This window comes from Pteropus medius, unplaced genomic scaffold (assembly GCF_902729225.1).
Source record: "Pteropus medius unplaced genomic scaffold, Ma_sr-lr_union100, whole genome shotgun sequence".
NCBI classification, from domain to species: Eukaryota; Metazoa; Chordata; class Mammalia; order Chiroptera; family Pteropodidae; genus Pteropus; species Pteropus medius.
This window is the reverse complement of record NW_024351729.1, coordinates 10483567-10503762: the sequence shown is the minus strand read 5'-3', so window position 1 is coordinate 10503762 and position 20196 is coordinate 10483567. Positions and strand designations below refer to the sequence as shown.

The 20196-nt window shown below is 41.4% G+C and overlaps 1 protein-coding gene across 1 annotated transcript in view; it reads right to left on the bottom strand.

The window, feature by feature from the left end:
- The window catches only part of KIAA2012 (KIAA2012 ortholog), a 95543-nt gene extending 78625 nt beyond the window's left edge, over nucleotides 1-16918 (bottom strand). Inside the window, exons 1-4 of the mRNA XM_039844463.1 lie at nucleotides 16297-16918; nucleotides 14830-15114; nucleotides 3315-3474; nucleotides 1372-1527 (exon numbers count right to left, since the gene is read on the bottom strand). Coding sequence (XP_039700397.1) covers nucleotides 1372-1527; nucleotides 3315-3474; nucleotides 14830-15114; nucleotides 16297-16380 — 685 coding nt within the window. The 5' untranslated portion in view covers nucleotides 16381-16918. The remainder of the gene's footprint in view (nucleotides 1-1371; nucleotides 1528-3314; nucleotides 3475-14829; nucleotides 15115-16296) is intronic.
- Between the last annotated feature and the right edge of the window lie 3278 nt (nucleotides 16919-20196).

Here is a 20196-nt window from a genome sequence, read left to right as displayed (position 1 = left end):
GTGTGCAGTGGTGATCTCCCCTCAAAATATAAGTAGTGGAGTCCACTGTCCAGTGGTTTTAGATCCTTGGGCATCAAAGTCTGGAGACAGTGGGATTTTTGAAGAAAGAGGGTTAAGGCAATGGCAAAGTGGGGTGCCATCTGGAGAAGGGCAGAAGGTCCCAACACAGGAAAATTACTTGGGTCAGTTCACCACTCCCAGGACATGGATGACCCAGAAACTTGATCTCTTCAGTGTGCCCGAATCAACTAGTCTCAGAGATATTGACCCATATTAGCAAAATGCATAGAGACTTATGTATAGACTAGAGTATTAATTTACAAAGAGAAACACAATTGCCTAACAAGCATATTTCCTATAGATGAGCTACATGTGTATCAGGTTATGACCAACTTCCCTGGTGCTGGAGTCAAGACTCAAGGGAGGTATATGGCAGGAATATTTAATGGCACCAGGCTCTGAGAACACGCCACGTTCTTGTCCACTCATTTGGTAGACTAGAGTCTTTACTTATCTCGACCAGATTCTTTCCCAAGGATATGGCTCAGTTTGGCACTATCATTGTTTCTGGAAAATGCCTTTTTAATTTCAGAAAAATTAACTTTATATTATATAAGCTCTTGTTTTTTCCTTCTATTTTCTCAAAAACTCTGGTACTAGCCATGGCCCTATTCTTTGTCCATTAGTGCCACCCAGTCATCTTTTCCCAGCTCCCTTAGCAAAGGTAACTCTGGCTCTTTTAATGTTTCAAGAACCCAAGAATAATATTGACAAATAAAATGCCCATGGTACAGACAGCATATAGTAATTTTCTGTGCAATAATAAGGTCAGTCTTTTTATGTTCATTACAGAGGTGAACAAACAGAAGCTCAAAGAAGTCAAGTGACTTGCTCAAGATACATATCTAGTAAGAGAGAACAGCCACTGCAATTGAGATTTCTGGCTCCAAAGCCTGTATTTTTCTTTTGATGTTGACATAAAACCACAGGATTAAAGAATGTTAGAATGGAATAGACCTAAGAAATTATTTAAAATCTAGGGTCTAGACCTGCACTATCCATTACCATAGCCACTAACTACATGTGGCTATTTAGATGTAAATTAGTTAAAAGTAAATAAAATTGAAAAACTCTGTTTCACAGTTGCACTACCTACATTTCAAGTGCTCAATAGCTACTATATTGGACAGCCCATATAGAACTCTCCACCATTACAGAAAGTACGTTGAACAGTGCTTGTCTAGACTAATGCCCTCACTTTATAGATAAGGACAATGAAACTCAGAATCCCTAGACCTTACTTTGGGAAACTGCATTTTAAGGTGTTAAAAATCTAAATATTTGAGGTCTGGTTATAAAATCAGCATATACCTTGTTCAAAAGATTTTCCTTGTTGAATCCAAAATGGAGGGAAGACAGGCAGGAAATGGTATTTTGGGGGTACACCTGAAAGATCCTGTTGTGGCCTGAGATTCTTTGGTACAGTAAGGTGACTTTCCTGGAGCAGCACAGAATCCTTGATGTATCCTGAAGAATAAGTCAGGAGTTACTGGTAGAAATAATGGTCACCAGTCTACAGTTCTTAGAGATAACTACACTAGTTTTGGCTCTGGACATTGACCATTAGAGAAGACAATTATAAGATGCTAAGGATTAAAAAATCAGATAGCACCCACAGAAGGTTCTCTATCCAGTGTCTTGGGTGTTTCCAGTCCTGTGCCACATGTATGCTTCTTCCACTCCACCATTCCCAAGACCTGGGTCTCCCTGGTGAAAGAGATGTGGCTGCTTCTTTGGGGTCAGGAAAAGAGCTCCTCTTGCCTCAGGAGGAGAATCCAAAAGTTTCTTCTGGAGGCCCCATGATTCTCAATCTAGTCATTGTACAAGTATTTGTTGAAGCCTTACCAATGGGCCCATCCCTTTGCCAGGCAGCAGGGTAGATACAGAAGCAGCAGCCATGGGCCATTTTTAAAGGCGCTCATTGTTGGACAGAAAAAGCTTTATTGTGCTCAGCTATGTGGTCACCCTCAAGAGGGGCTTTGGTGAGATGATGGCAAGGGGTCAAAGAATGTACTTACACATGGGTCTTTACTTAAACCACACATTGTAGCCATATGACTTCCATAGAGGAGATCTCAGATGTTTTTATATATTAAGAAGGTCTCTTAGCCTTGAAGGTATTGGGCCCAGGCCATGAGGCAGTGGCCTGCTCTGCCCTCTGCCCCACCCAATGATACACATATCTTTGGTTAAGAGGCTCTTTCTCATGAGTGTTAAATAAATGGAACTGACTGTAACTCTGGGCCTGCCTTGAAAGTAAAACCAAATACTATTCAAGCCCACATCTCTCATTTTCCTTCGAGTCATCACTTATTAGGGAGAGAGTTTTCTCTCCTTTCCCAAGGTAAACCTATAAAGCGAGAAGAAAGTCAGTTTTCCTCTGGTCCTGCCTGTTTGTTGGTGCTGAGAAAATGACAAACAGCTGAGTGGGCACTGGCAAATCACTTCTCCCATCCCCAAAGGTTTGCCAAATCAAATATGAGCTGTCTAGTTAAAATCAAATTTCAGATAAACAATGAATACCTTTTTAGTAGAAATACGTACCAAATATTACTTAGGGGTGTGTGTGTGTGTGTGTGTGTGTGTGCTCACTAAATCTGACAACTCTGATCCCCAACCATTTCCTGTTTTCATTTTTAAGCCTTTATTTACAGAGTGCCTTTGGGGTCTTTGTTCAGCAGAAGGGTGTCCATCTCGCTCCTAAATGGATTGTGCTGGAGAGCCGCCATCTTTAAGAGGAGAAAGCCTAACATTTCCACTTCCTGGAGGAGCTGAGATCACTTCAGAAGGGGAACTTGGGGATGTCGGAAAGAATGTGGAGCTGGGGGTGTGGGGAGGATCTGGCTTCTGGTCCCAGCTCTGCTTTTGGCCTAATAACTGTGAACAAATTACTTTGTCCCCCTGGGCCTCTTTTTCTGTACCTTGTAAAAGATAGAGATTGAACTTGGGAATCTGAAGTTTCTGAGTGGGGAAGGTTGGGAAGAAAGGTCTGCTTGGGATGTGGAGTGTAAGACTGCTGAGATGAGCTACAGTGAAGGCAAGACTCTGGGTTTTACATTTCTCTGCAAACGTGAGAAAGGATACAGGGTGAAAGCTATGATAGAGGCTTGTGGATTACTGAGCTTCAGCTCCTTTGCTTTTACACAAAATTGGGCCTGAAATTCTGGTGTTTTAAATGTTAATGGAAAACACACTCACACCAGAATGTGCGGTGGGGCAGTCCAGGGTGTACCTCCTCCCATTTACCCACTGACCTGCACATTGGAGCCTATACATGGTGTCAGGGGGCCATGTCCGCAAGAGGCCTCGGAGATATCTCTTGGCCGAATAACCAGGCTGGATCTGCCGTTGGGCCTGGCTCTCTGGTGGGCTTCGGAAGTGAAGATACGGTTGCCAGGCTCTGTCCTGCTCCCTCTGTGGGGACACCAGTCAAGAAACAGCATGGCTGCTGAGCCCTGAGTCTCCTGTTAATACAGGCTGGTTAGGACAATCCTCATCAGTAATCCAAGAGACTCCTGGAAGGTGCTGGAAGGCACCAGAAACAGATGTCTTAGCCAACAGACATAAACCAAGAGCGCACAGAGCAAAGCTCTAAAAGGCCCCTGCAGATTTGCAGTTGGAAGGAGAAAGAAAAATGAGAAATACCAGACCCCATTTTGAGATGGAGCATCAGAAAAGAATAAAGAGCCTCAAAAGAAAGCACATTACTTAGTCCAGCATGTAGAAATCATTTTAGTACCTTAAAAAGTGGCCCAGTGCAGCAATGGGAAAGCCAGCCTCACAAATCAGTATCGTTATTCAATGCTTGTAATATGAATAATGGGACAGACAAACTATGTCCATGTTCACAGGGAGTCTGGCATTTTAAAAATATCTGGCTCTGATGAAATTTCATTTCAGCCAGGGAGAATTTTCTGGGAATCTACCTGCCAAAGTCAGTCCCACAGTGCAAGACATCATGGGGAGTAAATACGAATAGTAACATCTTACACTTGGCTAGGGATTTGTATGATACAAAGCACTTTCACCTCATTATAATCCTTTAAGGTGGATGAGTTAATATTATTACCACTTAAACGATGCAGAAAGTCTCTAAGGATGATCAGTTAAGCACAAGAATAGCAAACATGTGATACTTGTGTTGACATCTCTCCCTTTCCCTCTTGTCCATGGCAGACATCACCAATTAATTATGGCATTCTTGACTGATTAACTGATTATGATCTCAGAACCCTTCTCTTTAAAAACTTTTTTAATTGAGGCATACTTTATATACAATAACATGCATAGAGCCTAAATGTTTAGTTTAATAAAATCTGACAATTGCAAATGCCTTTGTAACCACCACACAAAACAAAATATAGAACATTTTTATCAGTCCAGATAATTCTCTCATGTCACTTTCTAGTTGATGTCTCCCCACTCACCAGATAATTACCATTTTCAGGTGAGGTCAGTATGTCACTGGCCTGAGTTTCCTTGCCATATCTTGCCAGAATTTACCAAGGAAAGATTATGGTTAAAAAGAAAAGAAAAGAAAAAAGAAAAATATGATGGAAATATAAAACCTGCTTGATGGGGGAGAGGAGGCTTGGATTTTTGCTCTGCTGAGCATAGCTGTGGTTTGCTCCTGTTCTGATGCATTCAGGACATGAAAATGCCACAGAAGGGCAGCCCACAGCTGTAGACGAGGATTGAAGACCACCAGCGAGACTCTTCTTCAGTTAAAAAGAGGGCTGAGAAGCCAAAGTCCACAACACGAGGGGACACCTCAGCTGGGGAGAGAGAAACAGGTATCCAGGACATTCATTCACTCATTCATTCAACACTTAAAATGTACCCAGCACTATGTCAAGCACTGAAGAAAAGAGGATGAATAAGACAGATTGATGATTCATAAATAAAGTAAAAGATGAAAGAATGCATGGCTTATTCAATTGGCTCTACACTCAAGGAATTTGTATATTAAATGGATGCTTGGAATCCAAACATTGAGCATCAACTGGTACTTGATGTCTGGACAGTTTATGTGGCAGGTACTTAGAGCATAAAAAGAGCCTGAAAAATTCAGCCCCACATAAATCCTGAAGCTTTTTCCAGAGGACAAGAAAGAAAGAATTGTAGGGAGAGCAGTGGAAGCAAAATGACTTAAGTTCTTTCACTCACTCCCTTTCTTCATTTGGTTATACATAAATATTTGTTGAGCACCTTCTATGTGCCAAGCACTGTGTTAAGCCCTGGAATTATGGCACCATTAGATCCAAGACCTTTTCTGGGTGAACTGAAACTTCATTTCCTCTCTGTAAATCTTTGCTTCAAATGAATTCTCTGTGAATGCAGCAAGACCAAGCCTCCTTTAAGATGCCACGGCCCCTGTGCAGATGGCAGGATGCACTGTTTGATCTGCACAAGAGCCCTTGTTGTTTCTCATTAGTGGATATTTCTGAAGCACCAGCTTGGTTCTGGAGCTTTACTGGGTAGCTCGCTCAATGGGGCAGGGAGTTGCCGAGGAGAGTTAGGGAATTCTTGTCCTGGAATTGGGGATATCTAAATACATTTTTGCTTAGAGTTTGAAAGCTGATCTTGGCTTCTGCATTAGTTTCCTATCGCTGCTGCAATAAATTACCACACACTTACTGACGTTAAATGATACAGATTTGTGATCTTACAGTTCTGGAGGTCAGAATTTGAAATGGGTCCGCCTGGGCTAAAATCAAGGCGTTGAAAGGGCTGTGTTCTTTCTAGAGGCTCTAGGGAAGAATCTGCCCTTTGCTTTTTCCAGTTTCTAGAGGATGCCTGCATTCCTTGGCATATGGCCCTTTCCTCCATCTTCAAAGTCAGCAACTTTGGGCTGAGTCCTTATGATGCCATCTCTCTGGTTCTCCCTTTTGATCCCTTCTTCTACTTGTAAGAATCTTTGTGATTACACTGGGCCTGCCAAGATAATCCAGGATAATCCTCTTGATTTAAGGCCATTTGATTAGCAAACTTAATTCCATTTGCAGCTTTAATTTCCCTTTGCCATTTAACCTAATATATTTGTAGGTTCCAGGGGTTAGGACATACCATAGCTTCGTCATTTTTTTCCCAGTTTTCTGGTTTCTCTTAATAGTTTCTCAAATTATGCCTGTAAAGTTGATTGATAAATTTCACATCTCATTGGATAACTAAAGCACTGAGGAAGGCCTAAGACCTGCTTGGGGCTACTCACCCTCTTCTCATACATATTTCTCCTTTCCTTCTCCAACATCTTCAACCACTAACCACCCATCCAAAACATAAAAGGAGACAGAAGGGAGCAGGAAGGGAGTTTCTGGAACAGAGAAATAAACGACAGCGGGAGGCTGGCTGTGGATGGCTCCAGACTGCTCAGGCCTGCCTTGGTTTTCTCAGTCAACCCCAGCTTCTGATTTCTTCTGAAATGAATAATTAGTGTGCATGGAGTGGGCTTCCACACTCCACTGAGAGGGCTTCCTTTAAGGTAGGAATAGTTCCTGCCAGCCACCTTCCTGGTCCTCACCTGGCCTCCGTATGCAGAAGGGTGAAGGGGACACCAGGCACCTGTCCCCATCCTTGCTGTGGCTGTCATTTCCACCCTACCTTGGTGCTGGCAGGCTACAGTTATCAGATGATAGAGGGACCTGGTGCGGGCTGTGCTCCCACACGGCAGATATGGGATGGCAGGGGGCCAGAGTTCCCAGGAAGGCAAGAAAGCCAGCTGCCATCTTACCTCAGAGGGTGGCCAGCCTTTGTGTGCAGGAGTCGACAGAGGGGTGTCCAGCGATAAGTCCAGCAACCCCAGGTCTGGCAGACGAAGCCCTCCACGATTTGACCCTACCCATTTCTCTGGTACATTTCCAATTAAGAGAGACAAGTGTCTAATTACCCTGACTTTCCTCTACTTGCTCTCCCCACTAGGACTTCATTCATTCATGCCCAGAAGGTTCCTCTCCACTATTTTTACCACAAGATTCAGCTCAAATTCTATCTCCTCCAAGATGCCACTCTAGATTTTCCTAGGAAGAAGCAATCACAATGTGTACCCTCTTTATACGTCGACAGCATATTAATAAATTGTATTCTAGCTCCTCTCATAGGCTGCGTTATATCAAGTATCATGGGACACAAATCTGCCTCCTTGACCAGATTGTATACCCTTGCTGAGTAGAAGTTATGGCCTCCCCAACCACAGCCTAGCAATTAATATGTCCATCCAGCAACTCTTTGTTGAGTATCTGCCATGTGTCAGGCACTGTTCTAGGCACTGACTAGTTAATAATTACTCAAGATGTTAGCTCAGTTGAATGGAAGTCCCCAAAATGTCTGGACTTGCCTGCTGACCACTCGTGTCTCCAGCTGCTCACTTTGGCCAGAAGTCTTTCTCTCAGGAGTGCAGTTGGTGTCCCCTGACCCCTCAGTCAGGCTTGTTGCTGTCGGTGTGCTCTGGCAAAGACCAAGCCTTAGAGCAGAGGGTGACTGACTATCATTGTTGCACCTGTGCAGGTGCGACCGGAACCAGCCCTGGGGGTACCAGGTGAGTGCAACTGGAATAGAGGTGGGGGCGAGGTGGGAGGGAGGAGATGTGCAGGCACTTGCAGCTGTGCCTGGAAAGACTTTTCCAGTCCAGCCTGACTTTAATCAGCCTTGCAGAAACACTGCCACTCTCAGCCAGCTCTTTTCTCTGCAGGTTTTATTTCTGAGATTCTGTGCAAATGATGTCATCTCTCCCACATATCTTTGGTGACCATGTGCTCTTAGAGATCAGACCATTAAGAAGAGAATCATGAAGTGGTCTGAATTTTTCCATAGTTGCAATGTTATGACAGGGTTTGATTCCTGACCAAACCATTTTATGTGAAATATTTGACCAGCCATATGTCACAAAAGCAAAGGTACAGCAAATAGAATTGAAAACAACAAAACTTAAGCTCCAGTTCCTATGAGAGTTCAGTCTGCCTGCGTTTGAATCTTGGTTCCATCATTTACTGCATGACTTTCGGTAAATTACTTGACCCATCTTGTCTGTTTCTTCCTCTGTCAAATTAGGATGATACAAGTACACACTTCACATGCAAAAAGGTGAAGTTGGACTCTTACCTCATGCTATATACAAAAATTAACTTAAAACTACAACTATAAGACTCTTAGAAGAAAACATAGAGGAAAACTTCATGACATTAAATTTGGCAATGATTTCTTGAATATGACACCAAAAAAATAAAAAAGAAAAGAAAAAATAGATAAGTTGGACTTCATGAAAATTTAAAACTTTTGTGTATCAAAGGACACTATCAACAGAGTGAAAAGGCAGCCCACAGAATGGGAAAAACTATTTGCAAATAATATATCTAAGGGATTAATATTCAGAATACATAAAGAACTCCTACAACTCAAAAACCAATGATCTAATTGAAAAAAATGAGCAAAGGACTTAAATAGACAATTCTCCAAATAGATATACAAATGGTCAATAAGCACATGAAAAGATGCTCAATGTTACTTGTTAGGAAATCCAAATCAAAATCACAATGAGATACCACTTCACACCCATTAAGATGGCTATTATTAAAAAAAAAAAACAAAAAAACAGAAAATAACAAGTGTTGGTGTGGATGTGGAGAAATTGGAACCCTGTGCATTGCTGATGGGAATGTAAAATGATGCAGACTGCTATGGAAAACCGTATGGTGGTTTCTCAAAAAATTAAAAAATAGAATTACCGTATTCTACTTGGTAATTCTATTTGGTATTCTATTTGGTGAACCAGCAATTCTACTTCTGGGTATACATGCAAAAGAATTAAAAGCAGAGACATAAACAGGTATTTGTGCACCCATGTTTAAAGCAGCATTATTCACAATAGCCAAAACAATAGCGGAAGCAATCTATGTCCATCAACTGATGAATGAATAAAAAATAAAAATGTGGCAGAAACATTTAGAGGATCATTATTCAGCTTTAAAAAGAAATTAATTCTAAAACAACATGAATGAATCTTGAAGGTATTATGCTAAGTGAAATAAGCAAGTCACAAAATACTAAAAGGAATCAACTATTATATGATTCCATTCATATGAGATACTTAGGTGATGGGGAGGGGAAAATAAGGAATTATTGTTTAATGGGGACAGAGTTTTAGTTTTGCAAGATGAAAAATGTTCTGGAGATGGATGGTGGTAGTGGTTGTATAGTAATGTGAATATACTTACTGCTACTGAACTGTATACTTAAAATGATTGAAATGGTAAATTTTATGTTATATGTTACAGCAATAAAAAAAGTACACACCTTATAAAGTTGTGAGGATTTTAAATGAGATAATAAGTGTAAAATGCTTAGAATGGTAATGAATATAACAGTGTTATATAAGTGTTAGCCTTTATTATAAATATTCTTTAACAGTTGGTTATACAAGGCAACCAATGGATGAAGTACATAAAGTCTAGAAAACTAGTGGTTTACGGGATCATATACATTACTTACAATGAACATGTCACATATAACCCCGATTGATTTTAATAAAAATCTAATTTGTTTCTTAGAATTGTAAAGGGTTTTAAGGGATGTATTGGAAGACCCAGATCCCTTTTTAAAATGCTGTTAAAGCAGGAGAGATGCTTCTTTTCTCTGGAGCATGTGGAATCTTCAAAATCAGGCCCTCTAGGGGTTAAGAGTGTGGTTTTGGAATCAGTTGTCTGGGCTCAAATCCTAGCTCCACAACTTAGATGTGTACCTTTGGGCAAGTTAATTAACTTTAAGCCCTAATTTTTCCTCCTACAAAATGGAGGTAATACTAGTACCCAGCTCATAAGCTTGTGCAGATTGAGTGAGGTTATAGAGATATAATGCTTGGCATACACTAAGCACTCAATAATATTTAGCTATATTGACAATACCTTTGACCTCATTATCATGGTTGACCTATAATTCTCTCCTGATATTTCCTATTTCTAGGTTTATTAAAGGCTCCAAGTACAGGTGCTCAGGAGCTGCTCAAATGAAGGACACTAGGCAAAAGGAGTGTAGTCAAGTCAATCTTTCTCCTGTTTGCTGCTAAGTTTCGGTGCTACCCAAAACTTTGTTGATGGCCATCAGAGCACCGATCACTTTTTGGGGACACTGTCAAACAAGTAGCATGTTTTTGATTAGGACCTGCAAAAAGATCATCCTCTTGATTTTTGGCAAAAGGATAATTTATTATTCTTCCTACTTTTATCTATTTTTCTCTTTTGTATGATGAGCCATCATATTTAGGATGGAAAAATAAACTCTACTCAAAAACATATTTCTTACAATATTACTCGATAAAATAGTAGCCTGAAGGTACCTTCATGGGTTGGACATTGGCTAAAAACTCCAACTAGAGTTGAGCGACTTGAATATCAAGATGCAGGGAGAAATGAGGCAATATAGAATGAGTAGGGACATATTCAGTGGAACATAGTTGACGATACTTTTAAATATAACCACATTTATAAGGGTGATGGTAGAAGCAATACAACCTTGGCTGAAATCAGTAATAGTAATTTAAATCTTGTTTATCCCTCAATGAGATAGAGACATGGGATATTCTGTAAATTAAACTTCTAAAACAAATTATTTTTAATGCATCATTTAATCAATGTTTCACTGTTAGAAGCCAAAGAATTAAAGGCCTCAAAAAGAATGGTTTTAACTTTGGGAATGTTGAACAATATTTCCTTTTGTTAAAAAAAAAAAAAGCAACATATCTGCATGTATCTAGATGTATGAGAACTCTGACATCTAGCCTCTCGACTTAGCATTACCTTTGTACATTAGGAAGTTGGGTCATCAAGAAAGTTAAAGAGTAGGTGTATGTTGAGCCATAAAACCTAGACAAATTGCCACATGCATGTCATTAGATCCATATATAGAACTGGAGATGATGTGAGATGCTTTAAAAATTTAATTGCACTTCCTTGTGACAGCTTCAATTCTCACAGGTCTGAATGGAGCCTATGTTTTGTAGGTTTCCGGATTCACAGTTCAGCCAGTACAGATACTTCCGTAAGCAACACTACTTTATCCACTAACCATCCCCCCACTTTTTCTTCCTCCCCATTTTGGCTTTTTTTACTATGAGTATGGTGTTTTTAACTCTTGAACTTGCTATTGGACAAGGAAATACTGAGCCTGCAGAACAGATGGTGTGGTTTTGGTGGGCTCAATTTACAGCACTGTTTCTATTCCATTTCCCTTCTTGATCCCTCCGGGCTGTCTAGGGTCAACCTTGCTTTCTCTTTCACTGTTTACTCCCTTCAAAGCCATATATTTTAATTTTATTTTTAAAATTCCATGACTTAAAAAATAATGTTTGGTAAAAAGATATTATGAGTTAAAATATGATTTATGATCCCACCTGCCATGGTTAAATTTTGATGTGTATCTGTCTGCTTGTATAATTTTTAAGAACTGAAATTACATTAGAGAAGTGGTGTTTTCTATACTGCTTGGTCTCAAATTCTGGTGCAGTTATGCACCAGCTGTACAATCTTGAGTGAATTAGTCAAACTTTCTGTGCTTCAATTTACTCACCTCTAAAATGGGATCATAATAGTATATATCCCCAGGATTCATAGAAAGCATACATGAGATATACACGGAAAACACTTAGAAGAGTGGCAGGAACATAATAAATTCTCAAAGAAAATGTTAATGAATATTGGTATTTTTATTAGATGAATATTATTTAGTAACCTACTTTCAAAAAAATACTATGAATATCTTCTCATGTTATTCACTAATACATGACTTTCTTTTCTGACCCAAAGTCTATTATATGACCATAATTTATTTAATCAATGTTTCATTGTTGGGCATTTGTTATTTTCAATATTTTGTTTAGTAATAAATAATTCCACAGTAAATATTCTTGTGCACAAATCTTTGGGCTCATCTCTGATTTTTTTTCCTGAGGCAAATTACTAAAAGTAGAATGCCGAATCAAAGAATATCACTCCTTTTTTAAGGCTTTGCAAAAATACCTTCAGAAATGTCATGTGAATTTGCGCTCCTAAATTATTAGACAGCTCATTTCCCCATAGCCTTCCCAGCACCAGATATTATGATTTAGAAACTTTCTTACTGGTCTGCAGTTTTCATAATTAGATGGTCTTCTGTAGTTTCCAGAACTCTCCTCTTCTCAGATGTTCATTTTTTAAAAATCCTAAGCCCCTTTTGAGTTGCTTCTTTTCTTATTTTAATCTACCATGTCTTCTATCATAAATTCATGCCTTGTTACTTACCATTCTCAACCTGTTGTTTTCTTGTTGATTTCTTCACATCATTTCCCTTCTATCCATTTGGGGTGGACCACAATGTTCTGCTTTGTTCAGGTATGTGATGAATAACACAGAACAATGGGAACTTTTTTTTCACTAAGCCCAAGTGTAACCAAAAATAAATCCATTCTCCCTAAAGACTCATCTCCTTTATAAAGTAATAAGATCCTTGTTGCCTGAAATATTTAAGCCATATAGACAAGCATGTGAAAGCTGTGGAAGGTATTTTTACTTTGGGCAGTAAGTTAGCCTACGTATCACTGTTCAGCCAGGAAAACAGAAACCACTCTAAATATTTAATTAAACACAGAAGGAGAGCTCAGAAGCCAAAAAGATGGTGAAGCAACACTGAGATTACTAACCTCAGGAAGCCAGCACCACTCTTAAACTAAAAGACGGAAGGAAGAGCAGGTGGTATCACCTGGAAGAACCTGGAGCTACAGTGGGCCTGTCTGTTGGGAGCTGTACCACAGAGGTAATGTAGGTGCTTCTCACCACTACAGGTTGAATGGAAGGGGAGAAATACCCTGCTTTTTTCTTCTCTTTCTCTAATCTCCTTCCAATGTCTTCCATTGGCAAAGCCAGTTAAAACAGATGCTTGTGGAAGTATATGTAGCCTGTGGTCAACCCCATGGTGATGCAGAGCAGAGTAAGGTAAGGGTGAGGAATAGATGTCAGGGCAAATAGGGCAAGGCCTGGCGCAATTACCTCTGGAGGCCAAGTCCACAGACAACAAGGCAAAGTGCAAAGCATGCTGGTCCTGGAGAGGTAGGCAGTCCCAGGTTTGAATACTGGCTTTGTCATTTACAAGGTTTAAGACCTTGGCCAAGTCACTTAACTCTTCCAAACCTCAGTTTTTCATCTATGAAACGGAGCAAGAAAAATCGTATTTCTCAGGGTCGTTGTGAAGATTAAATAAAATAATAGCTATAAGATAATAATGAGCATTCAATACAATTTGTTTCCTACCACCCAAGAATTTATGATTTTAAGACAAAGGACAATTGGGCATTTGGTCAAGATCATTAAGATTCTCTGTATTTTGAAAGAAGGAAAAGGGGCAGAGGAATTTTTCCTTTGGAAACTCTGCCTAGGGAAGGGCAGGTGATACATTGCTCAAAAATGATACTGAGAGATGATCTAAGAAACATTGAAATTATCATGCATAATCAATTCATTCATTCCAAAAACATTTATGGATACTCGCTATTTTCTGAAAGTGATTTAGACATTGTCCCTGCACTCAAGGAGATGGCAACAGATGGGTGAAGAGATAAATCACAATGCATGATAGTATGGGAATGTTTAGAGAGGAGGGAGCAATGAGATAACTCTGCCTACGGAAGTGGGAAAAGGCTTCGGTGAGGAGATGCCATCTGAGTTGCATTTTGAAGGGTGAGCAGGAGTTTTCCTGCTGTAGAAGCACATGTAAAAGCATAGAGTCATGAAAAGGCATCGAGTGTTTGGGGAATTGTAAGCTATTCACATTGGTGGGAACTTGAGGGGTCGATAGTCAAGACAGAGGTAAGAACAAGTGGCAGGAGGTGGCTCCACAGTGTAGTGGTTAGCACGTCTGCTTTGCATGCAGAAAGTACCGGGGAGCCACGGACCGTACCCACAGGACCTTGGGAGGGGACGCTCCGCCTTCAGAGATTCAGTTTTTAAGGAGGAAACGGTGACATCCATGGGTTAGGGGTAGGGGATGGGAATTAAAGGAGCGGGGAGAATAAGTGGCAGATGTGGCTAAAAATGAAAGAGAAAGTCAGTATGCGAAGGGCCTGGTATAAGTAGCTAATGACTTTATCCTGTGGGAAATAAGAAGCCAGTAGAGACTTTTAAACTTTTAAACTAACCCACCATCAGTAACCTGGAATTTCATAAAGTGATACATCTTCCTAGCCTCTCTCATGGCTTCAACCACAGGGCTGATGCATGCAGTTATATAAAGCAGGGGCCATGTGTCCATCTCATAGACTATTCGAAAGTATGAATCAGAAAAATGAGCACAGGGGTTTTCCCTGAATATTAAATTCAGAATGGAAAAGTCATTAATTTATCCTGCAGATGCTGACATTGGAGATGTGACGCTGCTGCTTGTGGCTATGAGACAGGATTTCAAGGATTCTGATGAAACATCTGCTCGCCTGGATCTGTCTGAATGCTGAAAAGGACTTTGTGCTACTCTAATGAAAAGGAAAACAAAACAAAACAAAAAATGACAATAATATAGCCCTTTATGCTTTTCAAAGCCCTTTCACAAACATCATCTCATTTCAGCCTTGTGACAACTGTGTGTGTGGCAGATAAGGCCAAGAGTACAATCCCATTTTAGAGATGTAAAAATGGAGGTCTGAGAGTTTCTGACTTTCCCTGGGGTCTGAGAAACACTTACAAGCCAGAGCTACATCTGAATTTCTAGACACGCAGACCAGTGCCTTCCCCGAACCTGGGACAGTGCTTTGCCTACCTGCCTCCTTCCATATGCCAGGATGGCTTCTTTGAGGTCCCGAAGTGTGTGCACTTCAAGATCCAGCCTCTTCCTGTGGCCTTTGGAGCGATAGGGGCCTTTTCTCTTCTCTTCGGGTGTCCATGCTGATATGGCTAAACCTTCTGAATAGAGGATCAGGGCACCCTTTCTAGTACTGAATGTTTTAGGGAGAAAGAGGGTCCATGTGTGCTGGTTGGGGTTGCCCTCATCCTGCGGTTTGCTGACCAGGACGTAATCTTCTGGGGACTTCCAGTTCAGGTAATCCTGCAATAGAAAGAAACCACCGTGTTGATTTACTGAGGATGGCAATTTCTTTTAGCAAATGCTCGAGGTGTTGGACATTATTTTAAGGACTGGTTTTCTCTGAATTGCTCACATGGGGTCGCAGAACACAATCACTCTTCTCAGCAACTGATTTTGTTCACCACATCTCAGAATTTGTAGAACCCATGGCACAGTTCTATTTTACCCCAAGTAACTTTCAGGAGAACCACTCATGCCTGGAGGCTTGAAAAGGGTCGAGTGTAGGTTATAGGCCAGTTAAAGTTTCCTGGTATGCAAGTAAATAGTCAGAATCATCAAGGGCAGCAGATAACTTTGAAATCAGACCCGGACTAGCTGGCAGTTTAAAGAGGAGTAAGCCATTCCAACCCATCACTTCAGCTGTATACAGGAAGAATTTCTATACATTCCAGATGCTATGTAACTTTATCTAATATGGCTATTTAGGAGGCTATAATGTAGTTACATATCTTGTAAGTAAGTAAATACCGTTGGCCACAGAGGTCTTTTGAAACTCTATATGTTTTTTAATACAGCAAAAGACAAGTATCATGACAAACTACCATGACAATGGAAATCTGTGTGATTCAAAAATTTTCAAAGTACCCCCAGTGGATTTCCTATTCCTGGCAGAATTCAATGAAGTAAAGTTACAGTACGACAAGGGAATTTTGCCACCACTTTTAAATATTCTAATACGAGAAAATTTTTTGCCTATATTAAATATGAATCCTGTGGGTTGAATTCCAGAAAGTTCAAGGAAGCCATTGAAATGGCAAGAACACACACAGCATTTCAACCACAGAGCATAGCTTCTGAAAACCAAATAGCCATCAGCTTGCCTAGAACCCAGGTGGAAATTCTGGTCATGACCCAAGCCATCCAAATTCTAGATAATCCGGAATCTCCTTCAGTCTAAAGGCAGTGAGGCTGTACGTCAATGGGCAAGGGGAAAGAAGAGGGTCCTAAGAGGCAATCTCGGTGTTTCAGGCCAACCACCTTATCTTCCTGAGTTTCACCAGGAAGGAGGGAAGATATACTAAAGACCCCCGCCACCTCACTGACAAAACAAACCCAAACACACGTGGCTCAGCCCCAAATGGAAAAATAGAGCGTTCCTCTCCCATACCCCCAAATGTGCCTTTATTCAGCTGTAACACTCACCTCTGGTTCAAAATAGACTTCTAACTTCTGTTTGTTCTGGACCAGCTTCCCGTGTCCCCGGCTCAGGAGAGAGAGCGTGAACATGTTTTCCCTCTGACCACCCTTCTCAAGGGCAGTTCATCTTGGTTTTGAAGGCTGAAAACTGGTCACACCTCAAGGTTTCCTGAGCTCAGCAGGGAGCCCAAGGAGACCACAAACACTGGGCCTTTTATTAAATACATTTTCCCTCGTACAGCAGCTTCTTAATAACAACCAGCCACACAGTTTAGACAGTGTGTGTCTTTGTCAGGAGAAAAAATAAACCGCAAAGCCAAACCCCTCAAGCCTGGATGGGCTACTCTCTGGGCAGCCTTTCTCTCCCCTTTGCTTGCGCCCTTGTTGTTCCCTGGTCCCGTTGCTCTGTTACCGGCCTGTGCATCTACAGATCTGGGCCTCGCACCATCCTTTTCATTGTGAGCGGAGGTTGTTTCCCGGTTGCTATGGCAGCACTGGGAGGTAAAGTGTCTTAAACCAGCCTAGGCAAAGCGGAGACTGCTGAGGGCAGTGTTCACGCCCTGGGGGAGGGAGGGTCAAACAGACAGTGAAGGACCAGGCTCAGATTTCAAGTGCTGGGGTGTGTGTGTGTGTGTGTGGAGGTGCGGGGGAGGGTGTTGCATATTGTGATATTTTTTCTGTTCTAGTACTCCTCTTGCTTTTAGAGTGTCTTCTCCTTTCTCCTGATATGTGAGCCTTTCGCTGTCCACTCACCATTAACAGAGTCGGAGGACTCATCAAGTTTACCTAGAGTAACCTGTGATGTTTTCCTTGGCTAAGCCCCAGCATCTCCTTGACTGGACACGAGGATCTTAATGGTAGTTGCTGCTTTGCATGAGTGAGTTTGAGATACTGGGAATCTCCAAATTCCTTTGCGTACCTGCTTCTCACCTGGGCGACTCCCATCTCCAGAGGAGGGGTACTTGGGAGATGGGGGTGGGGGGTGGACATTGAGTAACCACATTGACTAGAGGCCTCTACTGGCATTTACCAATCAGGGACCTGGGTTGCTGAATGTTTTGAGGTGTGTAGAACTTTCCTGCATGATGAAGAATTGTCCTACTCCGAATGCTAGTAACACTCCCTTTGAGAAACACTGCTACGGTCTGGGCTACTTGGTTCTCCTTGATGCTGATGCTGTGAGGACAGGAGGGGCGAGTAGGTGGTGGCAGGGATGGGGTGGGGTGGGAGTGTCAGGAAACAAAAGATGTTTTCGCTGGTGACTTACGGCCTGCTTCGGCCTGGAAAAGCAACCTACTCTGTCATTTATCAGCTGACCCTCTATGTCAGTCTTGTGGGAGTTTCCCCTGCTGACCTGTGTGAAGCAGTATAACAGGCTACAGGCCCAGTGACCTCCGAGATCTCTCTCTGGGGTTGAGACACTCCCAGAAAGCAGGCTCAAGTCTCATGAGGAAGAAACAGAGGTTGTGCTATATAATTAGATTAACTGGGTTTCTCATGGGGAATCAAAACAGTGAATGCGGAGGCTCAAAAATGAATTCAGTCAAAAACCACAATAAACATCATTTTAACACTCATTAGGATGGCTATTATTAAAAAACAAAACAAAACAGAAAATAAGAAGTGTTGATGAGGATGTGGAGAAACTGGGATATTTGTACATCGTCGGTGGGAATGTAAAATGGTCCAGCCAACAATATGGCAGTTCTCCAAAAAGTTAAACATAGAATTACCACATGATCCAGCAATTCCACTTCTGGGCATATAACCTAAAAGAAGCGAAATCAAGGATTCAAACAGATATTTGAACACCCGTGCTTAGAGTAGCATTATTCACAACAGCCCACATATGGAAACAATCCAAGTGTCCATAGATAGATGAATACATAAACAAAATATGGTATATACATACAACAGAATATTATTAAGTCTTAAAAGAAAAGAAATTTGGCCACATGGTACAATATGGCTAAATCTTGAAGACAGGCTAAGTGAAATAAACCAATATAAAGGGACTGATATCGTTCGATTCCAATGATGTAAGATACTTAGAGTAATCGTTCATAGACAGAAAGTAGAATGGTGTTTGCCAGGGGATGTGAGAGGAGATAATGGAAAGTTAGTGTTTAATGGGTACAGAGTTTCAGTTAGGGAAGATGAAAAGTTCTGGGGATGGATGGTGGTGAATAGACTTAATGCCAATGAACTGTACATTTTAAATGATTAAAATGATAAATTTTATGTTATGTGTATTTACCACAATTAAAATCTTAAAAAATGATAGCAAAGAAAACAAAAAACCGAACCTAGCACTTTATAATCTGAAAGCCGATTGATCAGCATTATTGTGAAATGGCCTCAAAACAGGTGAGACAAATCCCACAAAATGAGGTTTCCAAATAGTTTACAGGGGTCTTGAGCTATAGTTGCTCCCTCCCTTCCCCTTCCCTGCTACTTCGACAAAACTTTACAGAGCGATTACTACATGCGAGACATAATTCTTGCCCTCAAGAGCTGCTCGCAGGGTGAGAAAACAGGTGTGTGTGAACTAGTACCTGAAAGACGATGCGACCTCTGTGATAATGAAGGTGGAGACAAGGAGGTGCTCCAGGCAAAGAGTCAGACTGTGTGTGCCATGGGGGTGGATGTGGTGGGCCTCGTGGAAGGCTCCGGAGATGAGGGATCACAGAGGTGAACTTTAAGTGGTGTATGGCAAGGAGGGAAGACGAAGGAGGGTATTGCAGGAGGCATGGACAGAAAAGCCTGAGACCTCTGGGGAATAGGCAGCTTCTTCTCTAGTGTAGCCAAAGCCTCAGGTCAGGTGGACAGCAATGAAGCCGAAGAGATAGGGCAGCTAGCTAAGGCCATGAAAGCCACATATACCCTGCTAAAGCACTTTGGACTTTATTCTTCAGGTAGGTTTTTTGTTTGTTTGTTTGTTTTGTTTTTTTTTAAGCAAGGGGTGATGTGATTCTAGAAAGATAACTCTGAGAGCAGTATAAAGGATGGATAGAATGAGTGACACTCAGCTCATAAACTTCTGAGTGAACTTTCAGGACCATGCAGCCCAGGCCAGCTTTCCCTTGGATTTGAATGAACTTGTCAAATAGGTCAGGAATGTCCTCTGAATGAAACATAAAAGGGGAAGCTCCAAAGTATCTGCAACGAAGTGTAAATGTTGCCATTTTGAAAATTCAGTTGCTCATGGAACAGAGTAAGGAAGCATAAGTGATAAGCGCATAAGTGATAAGCGACGGAGCGAATGGCACCCAAATGAGAATGACTGTTGTCAGTCAGCCTACGAATTTAGCCAGGTTTCTCCAGCAGAAATTCTTCCTCTGAGCTCACCTGACTTGGAAGAGTGAACTCACTCATAAATGGCGAACCAGGCCCCCAGGAAGTGATCTTTCTGAGTCTACACTGAGTGAGCATCGCACCTGGAAAAAACTACCCAGGTGCCCATCTGGGCCTCCCAACACTGTGGCAAGGCTACCAGGCCCTTGGGCCGCCAGACTACAGCCAAAAGCAGGTCTCTCCTAAACCATCGTATTTACATCCGTGCTGTTTAATATGGACAACGAACAGATGTACAGATCAATTAATAGACATTTAAAAGCGTTTACTCAGTCCCCACAGCAGTTTATGGAAAGTGCATTTAGAAAGCAATCGAGGTTATTGCTATTCTAGAGTGCTTGGGGATCCTAGATGAAAGGCCTTTGTGACTGGAAAGTATTTATAAATCAAGAAGAAACCCTCCACACCCACGTTATATAACACCGACACCATCCCCTGGCATGTCTGACCTGTCGGCCCATGCAGCATGTCTGTTTAAATTACACTGTAAATTCTATAGGGTGGAGACCTTGTTTTTACGGTTTGTAAAGCATCACGAATAACTATGGCACT